General features: G+C 42.4%; 1 protein-coding gene across 5 annotated transcripts; it reads right to left on the reverse strand.

Annotated features, from left to right (window-relative positions):
* Positions 1 to 3,744: 3,744 nt before the first annotated feature.
* Positions 3,745 to 8,542, reverse strand: SRSF5 (serine and arginine rich splicing factor 5). 5 transcript variants are annotated; one of them, XM_082848106.1, is made up of 8 exons: positions 8,423 to 8,542; positions 7,386 to 7,527; positions 6,987 to 7,057; positions 6,751 to 6,849; positions 6,401 to 6,470; positions 5,112 to 5,185; positions 4,555 to 4,665; positions 3,745 to 4,101 (listed from the first exon to the last, which is right to left on the reverse strand). In XM_082848106.1, exons 2-8 carry the CDS (start codon positions 7,509 to 7,511, stop codon positions 3,828 to 3,830), a joined length of 825 nt encoding a protein of 274 aa, XP_082704232.1. In that variant the 5' UTR covers positions 7,512 to 7,527; positions 8,423 to 8,542; the 3' UTR covers positions 3,745 to 3,827. The 5 variants fall into 5 exon arrangements, with proteins under 5 accessions (XP_082704232.1, XP_082704235.1, XP_082704233.1 ...); XM_082848109.1 differs by having other exon boundaries at positions 3,745 to 4,098; positions 8,419 to 8,542; XM_082848107.1 differs by lacking the exon at positions 8,423 to 8,542 and adding an exon at positions 8,294 to 8,412.
* Between the last annotated feature and the right edge of the window lie 6,886 nt (positions 8,543 to 15,428).

Genomic DNA, 15,428 nt, shown 5'->3' on the forward strand with positions numbered 1-15,428 from the left:
ATTTCCACCATAAACTATCAGAATCATCAAGCCTTGCGTGGAGGACAAAGTGGGGGTCTACCCCAAAAAGCCTCACCTATTCCCAGCTTACAACTTGATACTTGTTTAAAAAATAAAAGACTTATTCAATGACAGCCCTACAAAGGCAGGAACCAAAACTGCCTTTTGCCCTTGCATCTCTAGAACAGTGCCTGATAGGCATAAAAAAGCAATTTCTGAACTAGTCAATAAATGGGTTCTTACCCTAAAATCAAATATCCAAATTCTGTTCCAAGTTTTGTGACCCAAAAGGGAAATACAAGCTCAGAGTACTGTAGGATTAACAGACTTCAGAAGTCCTTTCTAACCTTAAATATTCAGATCCCATTCCTTCCCTTTTGACGTCACTGGAATTAAAGCTCCTGCGAACATGACACCAAGTACGCAAAAGCAGACATAATAAAATGCGAAAACACTTGGATAAGACAAACTCCAAACCTCAGCTATAATCAAATGAAAGAACATTTTGAAGAACACAATTCCAAAAGAGAAGGAAAACTTTAAAAAAGAAAAGCCAAAAAAGTACAAATACCAACAGAGTAGTTTCACTAATCATCTGTCCCATCCCTTCATTAGGTATCAGTAGTTTTCACATTATGCTCCCTCCAAATTCAGAGTACTGTAGGCTATTGCCGAAATTAGCGGTTGCTAAGTCAAAGTAAAGTAACTAAAATCCTTAAGTTTCAAATTTTCCCCAATGAAATTCAGACATTTTTCATCTGGCTCATAGGCATAAAAAAACAGGCGAAAGGGCTTCCCTGGTGGCGCAGTGGTTAAGAATCCACCTGCCAATGCAGGGTACACGGGTTCAAGCCCTGGTCCAGGAAGACCGACAAGCCGTGGAGCAACTAAACCCGTGTGCCACAACTACTGAGCCGGCGCTCTACAGCCCGCAAGCCCCAACTGCCGAAGCCCGTGTGCCTAGAGCCCATGCTCTGCAACAAGAGAAGCCACCGCAATGAGAAGCCTGTGCACCGCAATGAAGAGTAGCCCCTGCTCGCCGCAACTAAAGAAAGCCTGCACACAGCAACGAAGACCCAACACAGCCATAAATAAATAAATAAAATAAATCTAGGAAAAAAAAAGTGAAAGATTAACAAACTAATAAGAACACTTGCAAACAGCTGACCATGCATAGAGTTTCTTGTAATTTTCATACCACTTAATGTGATTAGGTTCGATTGAAACCAAGACAAGTAAATTTTAGGTCTGGCAAATGTCCAGAACTACCAGTACTCCCAGCACCAGAACACCAATAATTTGGGTCACTAACAACATCTTAAAAATGCAAATTTGTTTTAAAAAAAAAAACTGTGAGAAGATCTACCATTTATCAGCCTTACATATTTTACCCACATTTACATATCTGTTCAAACTGTTTTCTCTCATATCTAGTAGACTGGGTGAGGCAAAACAAATATTAAGTTCAGCTTTTTGAGGAAGGAATGGCTGAACTTGAGATATATTACACTCAAACTTCCTTAGAGGACTAAGTTGACCCCTGAACAGCCAACCTCCATGTTGCTGAAAATTCGAGCATACTTTAGTCAGCCCTCTGTATCTAAGATTCCACGTCAACTGATTCAACCAAACATGGATCATGTAACACAGCAACGCATATTTGTTGAAAAAAGTCTATATATAAGTGGACCCATGAAGATCAAACCTGTGCTGTTCAAGGGCCAACTGTATATAAAAAACGAGCTACAAGGACTTCCCTGGCGGTCCAGTGCTCAAGACTCCGTGCTTCCACTGCAGGGGGCACGGGTTCGATCCCTGGTCCAGGAACTAAGATCCCACACTCCACGCAGCACAGCCCAACACAAAACGAGTTACATTACGCCCTGCAAAACCTGGTCCTAAAACTTTGCTTAGGATTATATACCCACACTCATTACTTCTCATGTCTTGTATCTGGGAATTCAGGCCAACTTATCAGTTCAAAATAACTTAGTCATCTCTGCCATTTGTTCAAAGAAAGGGCTTTATCTTGTTTATTAAAGTGGTAAGCCACTGATGTTACCTATTTAATGACAGAGAGGTGAAAAGTCACTGGTAAAACATCGAACTACACCACGTCACCCTAAGTTACCACATCTAAAAAGCCCAAGGGGGAAAATAATTGTGCCTTTCCATTTCAGATACACTGTAAAGGAAAAAAACCTAGGTTCCCATTTAGTAAGCAGAGTACCCCACATCTAAGTGAATAAACAAGTATACCACACAAACTCTCCCCAGAAGAGTTTGCGTTAAAAACATCGGCTTCACAATTGTATGGCCTGAGTCCTGCAGTCTTGAACACGGGGCAGCTTTCATGCCAAGAACTTTTAACCCTAGCCTCCACATATGGAGATTCCCACTACCCAATCCCCGCCTTTGGGGAAGCCCAATCTTCCCAGGGTTTCTAATTCTGCATTCCTCAAAATCCCTGAAAGGTTAGGTCAGATGAGTGTGGAGTGGTTTGGGGGTTCTGGAACTAGACTTCCTGGGTTCTAATACCAGGAATTATATATATACTACATATAATAGTTAAGGATTCAGTGACTATACAGACAAGGGACTTAATAGTGGCTACTATTTGCTATTCACTGTTATGCTTACAAGTATTTATCTAGACTAGCACTCAAATGAGCCTATGAAATTCCTAGAAGAAACAATAAAACTAATTTCCTATAGGTATAGGGGCTCTAACACTTAACAGAGATGGATGTAGAACCTTAGGCAGTTTTCACTACCCAACTGTTTTCCCTACAGACTGTTACATCCATGTCTCAGGACAAGAAAAATCATGTGAAAGCCCCTTAAAGCATTCATGTGCAGTGATTTTAAAAGTTTTATGTGATGATCTCCGACCATCAAAATTATATTACAACCTTTAAGTTAGGCATGAAACATTAAATTTTACAATCTTCCTTCCCAAATTGTCCTTCTCTTGGCTATGGAAGGCCTAAATAACGTGACACCAAATAAAACTGGGTGGTTAAAGAACAGGAGGATCACGCACAAGGGAAACCGTCGTAACAACTGTTGGTTATCACTGTTTTGAACAGTTCACACTTCTTTGCCCATCTTCTGACTAGCGAAGAAATGTCAACAGTACTAATTTAAAAAAAAAAACAAAAAAAGGCTCACCATACCTCACTACTACAGCCTTCTCTACCAGGGATTTTAAATGTGTCAAATGTGCATGGGGAAGGAGGAGGATGTAGCCATACTTCCTTCAAACAAACAGACAAAAGCAGTTTTATAATCTTTTATTATCAATAACAAACAGCTGCTTTAACGTCTTTGCCAGGCAGCTGTTAAAGGGTGGGGGGACGGACACCCTTGACCCTAACAAGGAAAACTCAAATTAAGCCTTTACGTACAAGCAAATTTAGAGCTCTTTTAAGTGTCCAAAGCTATTAATTAGTTTAAGTGAGGCATTAAACTAATTCTGTATTAACATATTTGAATAACCAGGAACTAAAACGTTCAAATTTTTTCTAGTACAAAAAAATTAATTTGCTTTAGTTATAAAAGAGCTCTGTCAATATACACAAACTATATACTTCAGACATTCACAAAAATGTGAGCAGAAGGCTTATCAAAAACATTTAATACAATTAGTTTTCAACAACCCCTGGTGGTCCACATCTACAAAGATACCCAGCCCAGCCCAACCCAACCCAACCCCCCTCCAAATCCCACCCCCACAGAAAAGCACATACTTACCAGAATTTTTAGCAAGTATGGTTTGGGAATTTTTTTTTTTTAAAAAAAGGCCCCCAGGGCAAGTTATTTACAGTTTAATTGCCACTGTCAACTGATCTGGACCTTGACCGGGACCTGGACCTGGACCTGGACCTCTGGCGATCCACAGATGCTGGAGACTTAGATCTACTTGAAGAACCACGTTTCTGGCTCTTCTCAGGCACAGGAGACCTACTAACAGAACGGGACTTGCTCCGGCTCCGGCTCCGGCTCCTGGACCGGCTGTAAGACTTGCGACTCCGGGAACGAGATCGGCTACGAGACCTGGAGGAACTCCTGGTCCGGGAACGAGACCTGCTTCGCGACCTACTAGGAAAGAAAGAAAACAGAAAACAAAAAACACTAAGTAGCAGGCCCTACAATCCATTAAATGAAACTCTGACCTAAAAATTTAAACAGGACGCCCCTGGTGGCGCAGTGATTAAGAATCCTCCTGTCAATGCAGGGGAAACGGGTGTGATCCCTGGTCCAGGAAGGACCCACACCCCGCGGAGCAACTAAGCCCGTGTGCCACAACTACTGAGCCTGCGCTCCAGAGCCCACGAGCCACAACTAGTGAGCCCAGGTGCTGCAACTACTGACGCCCAAGCACCTAGAGCCCATGCACTGCAATAAGAGAAGCCACCGCAACGCGAGGCCCGCGCACCGCAATGAAAAGTAGCCCCTGCTCGCTGCCAACTATGAAAGCCCAAGCGCTGCAACGAAGACCCAACACAGCCAAAATAAAATAAATTTATATTAAAAAACAATTTAAAGAGATACCTGTGCCTTTTGCTGCCTTCGATTAATTTGATTTTTCTCCCATTTATTTCTTTTCCAGAAAGTTTTTCAATAGCATTCTTTAAGTCACCATAAGAGGCAAACTCAACTACCCTACAAAGAAAAAAATGCCATTTGTAAAGTTATATACTTCTTGTAGTCTCACAAACTATGTTATCAGTCTAGTTTAAGTACCTTTTTAATGTTCATTTTGCTATTGCTATACTGAGTCATCTCTTTAGGGATAAAACAGCATGAGAGCAAGACTTTGCAACCTCCAAACCGTTGACATTTTAAGCTAGATGATTCTTTGGGGGTGAGCAGCTTTCCTGTGCATTACAGGATGATTACTAACATCCCAGACCTCTTCTCACAAGATGCCAGCAGCACCCTCAATCATGACAACCAGGTCTCCAGAACTGCCACATGCACCCTGAGGAGCAAACTCAACCCTGACTGAGAACTGCTACATTCCAGCATGCCCAAATTTTAAGAGCTCAAACATTCAGAGTAAAACTTTCAGAATATTTTAAAAGGCTCATACTCCAGTACATACTCACCCTTCATTTAATTTAGGTCGATGTGCATCCGCAAAGGTTACTTCCCCAGCTTGTCTCATGAAATCTTTGAGATCCTTAACACAAGACGATTGTGTTAAGCAGAGAAAAGGAAACATGACACACAAACAACCACATTGTATAAAAACAAGACTACTGAAAGAGAAGATGTTAGATAAAGTACAAACATGGTATTTACCACACTTGTATTCTATCAGAATTTAAAAATAATATATGTCAGGGCACGAAATAAGCAAATAGCATATTGCTTTTAAGCAAAATGCCAGGAAATTCAGATTTTAACATTAAAGTAGTATTAGTCTATACTGAGCTCAATACAAAAGGAAAAAAACAAAACAAACAAAAACAAAACAAAAAGAAACAATACATATTTTTAAAGTAAAGACTAAAGTAGAAATTTTATATTTAAAAACAAAACATTTACAAGACACCAGTTATCTTGTGCCCCATATGTCATTAAAAAAGTTTACTTTACCTTTATTATTATTTCCCTAGGCTAGTCAAGCAGCAAACCATTAATCGGTCGGAGAAACCTTCATGACATATGCCCGACTGGCTCTTCGCCACCCACTTGAAGGATACTACCCAATCGATGGAAGCCTTTAATCGCACAGCCCTCCCTATTAGCAGACTACTGGCGGATGCAGACATGTTCTACTCTTGTGTAGTTACCAAGGACCACTTTACTGCGATCAGGATTCCAACGACCACCTAATTTCGTATCTTTCAACTCTTTTCGACCAGGACCTCTTATTCGGAAGCGTTACAGGAAGACAGCTCTCAACTTAGGGATCAGATCACGTTATCAACGCTCTGGGATCGCTGCAACCTGGCACTTCAAGGAAGTGCACCGATTACGTCTAGACCGGCAAACACAGATCTAGAGGTGGCCAATTGATCACTGTAGGAGCTGACTGGCAAAGTCAACCAGGCCCAACCAAGAGTGACCAAGACAACGATTAGGATAACCCACAGGCACTCCTCGTCATAAGGCCAACGACACAGATAGGCTGGCAAATAAAGGGTTTAATATTTGGTTAAAATTGATTTTAAAAAACAAGAAAATATATCCTCAAAACATTTACATTTGATCACTAATATTAAAATTTGAAATATCCCCCAATTACATTTAATTAAAATTTTAAAATTACGATTAAGTCCATTAATTTAAAATTAAAATTACTTTTAATAAAACATTAATAAAAACATTAGCTACCCACTAATATTTAAAAAGCCACATTACAATATCTCAAAACTGTATTTCAACAAACCTGCCAGCTGACTCTTGAAGATAAATTCTCAACTATAAGCCGATTTTCTGTTCTTACAGGTGGAGCATTTCTGAGGAAGAAAATGAGCGCTCACAATGGAAGAAATGAAGCAACGTGCACTTATTGTGTTCAGTTGTGGGCAAGTTCAAGCAATCAGATATGACAAGTCATTCAAATGACTTCCGCCAACAGTTTCTGCATTATTTTATGACACACACAGGATCAGTGGATGTAACAGAACTGATTATACATAAACAGCAAAATCGCTTATTGCTAATAGTTTTTAAACATTAAAGACTCCTCCTGCAGTAACGCTTGTTCAAAGCTGCCATCCACCATCCATCACATACCGTCTATCATTTCGAGGTCTGCGACTACTAAAACGGTCTGAGTAGCGTCCTCTACCTCTTCCGCCTCGAGATCGAGCCCTAGCATGTTCAATTGTAACCCTACAGAAAGGGAGGAAACATCTTCATTATCCACTTAAGCTATGTCAGAAACTATTTAGAAATAAACACCCAGCTGACCTAGTCTGCCCTATTTCTGCAGCGCTAACTAGTGATAAAACTAAAAACAAGATCCTCACCTTTCACTGCAGAGTTCTTTTCCATCAAGTTCATATACGGCATCATCTGCATCCCTGGGATCCTCAAATTCCTAAAATACAAACATGAAAAAACCCGAATGCTTCATACACCTTTAAAAGTGTATTCTACAACCCACTGAAACCAGTAAATACCTGTGAAAGCCTAGGAAGAGTATCTTAATGACAACAGCATATAGCTCAGCCACATCAGAAAGCGACCAGCAGTGATTTCTCTCAGCCAGTAGTGAGGCTCTTTTATCCCTTACGAAAATTCACTGCCTCAATGATGCAAAGCATTTCCTAAAGATACTCTACCTGGACTCAATAAAATCAAAGGCACTGCTTACCACAATCTTTACGCACTTAACAACAGATAATCAACCAGTTCTAAATACTCACCACAAAACCAAAGCCTCTTTTCAAATCAATATCTCGTATTCGTCCATACCCCTTGAAGAATCTTTCCACGTCTTTCTCCCGGGCCGCTGGATTTAGCCTCCCGATGAATACGCGACAGCCACTCATGTCCCGCTAGTACTTCCTGTCAGGAAATAATTCAATTGAGATAACACCGGTGAAATGTCAGAAGAATGTCTGGTCAAGGGATCAAAAACATAAACGGCATAAAATAAAATGTTTACCCGGTGATGTTATAAACAAGACTGCCAAGAGTGCCTCTTAACTAGGCCAGGTCCCTTGCAGACAAAATTAAAACTCGGCTCCCAACACGATCCTTCCCTGGGCCCAGACCGCAGCAACCGCAACGCCCACTGCCGCCTCTGGAACTGCGCAGCCGCACTCTCTCCCCGGCTCTTCTGGCCCCCTCCCGTCTGCCGCAGTCAGGAAAGGCCGAGAAGTGCGGGCGGAGCCGACCCCCCCTCCGCAAGGCCAGCCCAATGGCGACGGGCTGCGCGCGCGTCGCCGCCTCCCAGGAGAGTCACAGCGGGTGGAAGCCGGAATCTCGCGACGCCACCGCCTCGCCTGCGCAGACGGCGGCGGGCGGCCGCGGAGCAGTCACAAAATGGCGGCCTCGGAGCCGGCGGTGGGGACAGCCGCCCGTGCCAAACTCCCTGTCCCCTCCCCCCCGCCCGACCCCACCGCTCCCGGTCACTGTACCCGCCCTGGGACAGCCCCGACCACACCCCGAGCAAAGGTCTCGGCCCACTACTCTCCGGGTTCGGAGAGTGAAGTAAGGAGGCAGGGAGGGGCACACGACCCCGCTGTAAAAACGACCGTGACCAGGACCGCCCTTCCCCCGTCAGGTCCCCTCAAACAATACCCAAAGGGAGACGTGCCCCAGCGCCCACCTCGAATAAACTGCGCTCATTGGACGCCGTCCTCCGCACAGAGAGCAGCCCTGACCACTCGCGATCTGAGCGGCCATGAAGAAGCCTCGATCCGAGAAGCCTTTCCCTCAAAGTGAGCCACTCACCTACCGGACAGGATCTTTGGCAGCTGAGACCCAGAGAGGTCCGTAGTCTGCAACGGAGCCGGCAGCCTCCCCGCAGACCAGGACTCAACTCGTCTACGTCTCTCCACAACTGACGCACTTAGCTGTTCTGGCGTCCTACAAAATGGAGGGCGCGTCCTTGCGTCACTTCCGGGACCGCCCCTGCCACCGCCCCATTGGTCGGGGACAGAGGTGTCGGGGGGCCGGACCTCGTTATGGTGACAGCTTAAGTAACCCGCCCCCGAAGTGGGCGGGGCCGAGGGGAGGGACCTGGCATGGGCGTGGCCGTCAGGTTCTCGGCGCCGGAGGGGCTCCGCTGGAAAACTGGCTGGTTCCCATTAGGCAGTGAAGTTCAGTTCATAATTATCTCCCCCATAAAAATACCCTAAGGCAAATGACACCTTTTGTTTGTTTGTTTGTTTTCGCCGTGCTGCGGCATGCAGGATCTTAGTTCCCCGACCAGGGATCATACCTGTGCCCCCTGCAGTGGAAACCCTGATTCTTAACCACTGGACGGACCACCGGGGAAGTCCCCACACCTCTTCTTTATCTTAAGTTTTTTTTTAATACCCTGAAGCATACTGGGTGAAAGAAACTCAGGCTTTGCAAAAATATCTGGCCATCTCTGACCCCTTGCTGCTTGCAATTTACGGTTGCACTTTGGAGGGCGCTCCCTGATGCTCAAGTGAATATTTTAACCATATCACGGACTTACGGGTTAGTTATAGTAGGAAGTCTAAGGAGCTGCAGTATTGTTTAAATGGAAGGTTTGGGGGTCATGAAATACTGAAATTGGGACTGTGGCTAGAAGGCCATCTGAAATTGAGTCCAGAATGCAGACCTCTGCTTTTCCACACTCTAGGACTGTGCTGGCTAAGAAGGTGTTTCAAGCTACTTTTAAATCCAAACGGTATTTGGTTAACTCCTGTTCCGGTTTCTGTAACGTAACACATAAAAGTCTACCATTCTTCAGAAACAGAAAGTGTGTTTTCAGAGTAAGTGTGAAACGGTAGCCCTTCACATTCTTAACTTTGCATTTTCCCAGTAAGGTTGGCAGGCTTAGAAACTTAGGCAATAAAGAGAATGATGGTGAAAAAGTTACTTTTCTTTAATTTAACCCCATTTTTGAGAGATGCCCAGAATCTAGCGTTGCTGCTTGCAACTAGAGTTACACAGAAATAAAGTAGTTCAAGAAAGAGCAGAGCTACCAGCCCTTACTCTGACCTCCAGGGCCCTTGGGAACTCTGGATTAGAAGTTGGATAGTTTGTATGGCATGAACTCATCCATTCATACGTTTGTATGATTATTTTATTTTATTTTTTTTTTTATTTTTATTTTTTTTTTTTGCGGTATGCGGGCCTCTCACTGTTGTGGGCTCTCCCGTTGCAGAGCACAGGCTCCGGACGCACAAGCTCAGCGGCCGTGGCTCACGGGCCTAGCTCTCCGCGGCATGTGGGATCTTCCCAGACCGGGGCACGAACCCGTGTACCCTGCATCGGCAGGTGGACTTTCAACCACTGCGCCACCAGGGAAGCCCTGTATGTTTATTTTTAAAAAGCGCCTCTGCGAGTACAGAGCAAAATTGTGAAGTTAGTTATGGTGTGGCCAATTAAGGATGGATTTAAAAGAAAATATGTATTTGTTAAATTAAAACACTTAATTTTAGCAGCTAGCCTGATAAACATAGGCATTTTATCATGCACAAATTGTTCCAAACCTGTACTTATTTAATTGCATTTGTTTGCTTTCTGCATAATTAAAAGAAAATCAGCCTCCCAATTATTTTCTACATTCTGTGTTGAATATGGAAGCAACATCTTGTGATTTCACTCACTAAACATTAGTTTCGCTGCAATAAGAGAAAGTAATCTGGAAAATATTTTCTGCGGTGAAAAAGAAGAACGATGGTGCTGTACACCAAAAAAAAGTAGCTGCTTTCAGCCCGAGGTGTTCTGATTTTCTTCAGGATTAATTTTTTAATAAAGTCTCTTGATTTATTTACTGTTAAAAAGTTTGTGACTTCCACAAATTGTTCATTAGTAGTTCCTAGTGACTTAATCTACTGTATTTTAAACAACTTGTCTTCTGCAGTGTTCGTTTTTTCAGTGAAAACTGCCTATCTCCCTACCAGATTTTCTTACCAACTTCTCCAATAAACACAAGGTCATCTTCCATGAGCAGAATTACTCTCCCTTCTATGTGATCCTACGATATTCTGTGTACACTCCTATAATTCCTTCATCACTGACTTATAATAAAGATATGTGTTATTCATGTTTTTGTCTCCAGGAATGCCTAGCACAGAAAAGACAGTATTTGTAGACCTGGGTTTGCATTAGCATTTCTTTCAAGTGTTCCTGTTCCTATATTAATGTTTCAACAAAATGACTTGGCATCTTTTTCCTAAGACATCCAAGTAAGTAGCAAATCTTTAGTAAAGGAAAAAAGATGCAAAGAACTTACAGATTAAAATAAACAGAGTTTATCAAAGCCATCTCTTTGGGAGACTTTCAGTGTAACTGTGGGAAGTTTCCTTCATCACATCCCTGATTTTTATCTAACTCAGGAGTCAGCAAAGTATGGCCTTTGGGCCTAATCCAGCCTCTCCACTGTTTTTGTATGGCCTGAGGATGATTTTACATTTTTAATAATGGGGGGCGGGGAATCCAAAGAAGAAGAATATTTCATGACACATGAAAATTATATAAAATTTAAAGGTCAGTATCCATCAATAAAGTGTTTTTGGAACACAGCCACTCCTGTTCATTTGCTTAGTGTCTATATCTGTTGTCCTGCCACAAAAGCAGGGCTGAATACTTTCGACAGAGACCATACAGACCAAAAAACCTAGAATAATTACTACCTGGCCCTTTTCGGAAAACGTTTGCATACCCCTGAGCTAAGTGATTCCTAAACTTCAAACAGCTCTGTAAATGCTTCCCCCAACTCCCTTTGTCAGAAAGTAAACTCATAAACAAGGAGACAGGATTTGATCTTTATTTTTCAATAGAGTTTCTTTTGTTCCAATTATAAAAAAAATAGATTGTCACAAAAATGTTCAACAGGAAGAATAATCGAAAGAAGGAAATGCTCACAATCTCATCTCATCAAATCAACCTCTGCTTATATTTTGCTGTATTTCGTTCGTGTGTGTGTGATTTTTTTTCTGACTGTTTAATTTTTTTTCCAATTCGAAAGTAATACCTCATCATTTTTTAAAATATAGATATGAGAATTTAAAAGGTCATTCTTATTTCCAACCCTAAGGGATAACTATTTAGGTTTTTTTATAATTTCCCTTTAGTGTTTTTCTATAAGCACAACTGTATTTTCAAAATATGAATCATCCTCATATATAGAAATGGTATCATGAGGGGTTTTATTCATAAAACTTAATCATGGGCATTTTCCCATGTTTCTTTAATATATTTATGATCAAAAGTGTATATTCAAAATTTTATCTGTTTTCCACTTAATATGACACAACTATATGCCTAAGGAAAAATATTCATTCTGACCAACAATTCTGTTTTTCCGAAAATGTCCTAAATATCACCAGATGCTTAAAAATTCCTATCCAAAACTCCCAACACTAAAAGTGTTGACTTCCTTGCTTCTAGATAATAATACTAACAATTTTTTTTAAAGAATAAGTATCCTTAAATAATTTCTCTTGGAAATGTATGGTTTTTTCAAATGTTCGAATTTTGACTCACATTCACCCCTACATACTCATCTGACTTCTTTCTATTGCTACATCCTGCTTTGGTTGTTGTTGTTTAATATAATGCACAGTAATTAAAATACCTGTGAACCCATTACTTTAATCTGAGTCCCTAGATGAGTCTTTCTTAGCACCAGCTGTATATTAAAATCACCTGGGACGTGTCTGAAGCTTTCTGCTGCCTGAGTCCTCCTGGCAGAAAATTCTGCTTTAATTGGCCTGGGGAGGAGTCCCAGTTTGTTAGTAAGGACTGCAAGTGATTCTAATACTCAGCCAGGAGTATTCTCTAATACTGACCTAGGTTCAGGAACTCACTTTTTTGTTCTCTATAAAAACCATCTTCCCTGCTCCGAATACTCATATGTCACTCAGGTTGTGGCTGGAGCCCTGACTGGGACACAAACCATTTTTTTTTTTTTTTTTTTTTTTTTTTTTTGGACACAAACCATTTTAACATCAAGATTAAATTCAGGGCACCTACGCATATTCTCCTTACCATCCCTTTTAATATTGACAGCTGCCATTTCCTGAGCCACTATTATGTTCCAGGCATGGTGATAAGGACATTACTCCCATTATCTCAGTCAGTCCTCAGGCCAGCCCTTCCATGTAGGTGTTATAACATTGTTTAAAGGAGGAAACTGGGGCTTAGAGAATCTAATGCTCTGTTCTGCCCAGAACATCCCACTTACAGATTTTCCTGCCACAGCCCTGATCACAAAAGCTGCAGCATGACCTTCATGGGATACCTTTCTGTGCCGTAGGGTGGCCCCAGAAATCCCAGAAACAGGAAACACTTCTGAACTTGCAGAGTTCTCACCACCAAGGCCAGAGAAGTTTAGAGTGAGGTAGAAATTAGGATAGGCAGAGCATCTCTGCATAGGGATTGAACTGAAGGAGAAATAGGGCAGTATCTTTAGAGAGCAAAGGTTAGCATAAGAGCTCCTGAGAAGGACTTCCCTGGTGGCGCGGTGGTTAAGAATCCGACTGCCAATTCAGGGGACGTGGGTTCGATCCCTGGTCCGGGAAGATCCCACATGCTGCTGAGGAACTAAGCCCACACGCCACAACTACTGAAGCCCACGCACTCTAGGGCCTGTGTGCTGCAACTACTGAGCCCGGGTGCTGCAACTGCTGAAGCCCTCACGCCTAGAGCCCGTGCTCCACAACAAGAGAAGCCACCGCAATGAGAAGCCTGTGCACCGCAACGAAGAGTAGCCCCTGCTCACTGCAACTAGAGAAAGCCCACGCACAGCAACGAAGACCCAGCACAGCCAAAAAAATAAAAATTAAAAAAGAATTTTTGGAAACCTCCTGAGAATATTTTTTAAGGCAGTGATAGTAATTCCCACTAATTCAGAATTTATTGACAAAAATTAGAAATTCTTTATAGGTCCATAGCAGTGTGGTTATTCGATATCAGTGTGTGCTATGAATTAACACCCAATTTAAATTCTAGCTTTAGTTGCTGTTTCTGTCCCACTTTTACCTCTACTCTCAATTATCCTCTAACTCAGTGGTTCTTGAAAAGAATCATTTAGGCACTGCTGTATTTCAAATGCAGATTCCCCGTGCCATTGTCCCAGAGAGCCTGATTCGGGAATCGGAGGCTTAAGAATCTGAATATTTAACTGGCACCCTAATCGGGTGGTTTCCAACTATAGTTGCAACCACTAACCAGACCCGCATTTTTTGGTTTACTCCTGCCTTTCCTGTTATCTCAGCAGCCATCCCATGTTTTCTCTCCTTTTCTCAAGTGACCATTTTTCCTTCGTTGTTAGCAGGGGTATCTACTATTGTGTAGCAAACTACCCCAAATTTAGCAGCTTAAGACAGCGAATATTTACTATCTCACAGTCATTGTGAGTCAGGAATTCAGGGCTGGTTTGACTGTGTGGCTCTGGCTTAGAGTCTCAAATGAACCCACAGTAAGCTGTTGATGTTGATTGGGGCTGCAGTCTTACCTGAACTAGAGGGATCTCCTTCCAAGCTCACTCGCCTGACTATGGATGGACCTCAGTTCCTTGCTGGCTGTTGGCTGGAAACCTCAGTTCTTCTCCATGTGGGCCTGTCCATAAGCTGCCTGAATGTCCTCACAACCTGCAGCTAGCTATCTTAAGAAGGAATGACCTGAGAAAGAGAGAGTACATCCAAGATGGAAACGACAATCTTTTCATAACCTGATCTTAGAAATGATATACCATAGTGTTTTAGTTTGCTAGGTGCCATAACAACGTACCAAAACCTGGGGGGGTTAAAACAATAGAAACGTATTGTGTCACTGTTCTGGAGGCTGGAAGTCCTACATCAAGGTGTCGGCAAGGCCATGCTCCCTCTGACGGCTCTAGAGGAGGATCCTTCCTTGCTACTTCCCAGTTTCTGGTGTTTACCAGCAATTCTTGGTGTTCCTGGATTGGAGATGCATCACTTCAGCCACATGGCCATCTTTTCCTGTGTGTCTTCACATCATCCACCTTCTGGACCTGTCTGTCTTTCTTTGAATTTGTGTCCAAATTTCTGCCTTTTTTTGTTCTTATTGTTTTTTGTATGTTTGTTTGTTTTGGCCGTGCCGTACAGCATGTGGGATCTTAGTTTCCCCCTACCAGGGATCGAACCCCTGTCCCCTGCAGGAAACTCGGAGTTCTAATCACTGGACTGCCAGGGAATTCCCCAAATTTCCCCTTTTTATAAGGACACCGATCACATTGGATTAGGGCCCACCCTAATGACTTCATTTTAACTTAATGACCTTTGTAAAGACCTACTTCCTGATAAAGTCACATCTGAGGTACTGGGGGTTAGAACTTTAACATACCTTTTGGGGGGGCACACAATTCAACCTATAACACATAGCTTCTGCCATATGCTATTGGTCACACAGCCAAACAATGCGGAAGAGAAGTACACAGGCTGTGAGGACCAGGACGGGGGATGGTTGGGGGTCATCTCAGAGGCTAACTACCACAATACTTCCTGCTTCACCTGGAAAGTAGAGAGAGCCTCTCTCTCCCCTCTATCTTCAAATTACATATATCTTCACCCATCTTCCCCTTCTCTGTCTCAAAGAAAGAAGGAGCTAAATTTCAAACTTTGGTCCTTTATGCACCAGATTCCAGACCTTGCTCCATCAATTATTTTTTTTCAATCTTAAGTCCCGACCTCTCCACTATCTCTTTAATCTTTAATTGTCAAACCTTCTTAGTTTCCCTCTTTAAAACTTAAAAAAAAAAAAACCCCACCTATGTCACTTGTCAAAGCTGCCCCATC

Source organism: Leucopleurus acutus, assembly GCF_964270905.1.
Source record: "Leucopleurus acutus genome assembly, chromosome: 1".
NCBI lineage: Eukaryota > Metazoa > Chordata > Mammalia > Artiodactyla > Delphinidae > Leucopleurus > Leucopleurus acutus.

Bases quoted from the DNA above. Each gene is read 5' to 3' on its own strand.
- SRSF5 (XM_082848106.1), bottom strand. From the start codon at position 7,511: ATGAGTGGCTGTCGCGTATTCATCGGGAGGCTAAATCCAGCGGCCCGG. The intron at 6,471-6,750 runs GTATGTGATGGA...TTTCTTCCTCAG, and splicing joins AGACCTCGAAATGATAGACG to AAATGCTCCACCTGTAAGAA. The intron at 4,666-5,111 runs GTGAGTATGTAC...TTTTCTTTGTAG, and splicing joins CGACCTAAATTAAATGAAGG to GGTAGTTGAGTTTGCCTCTT.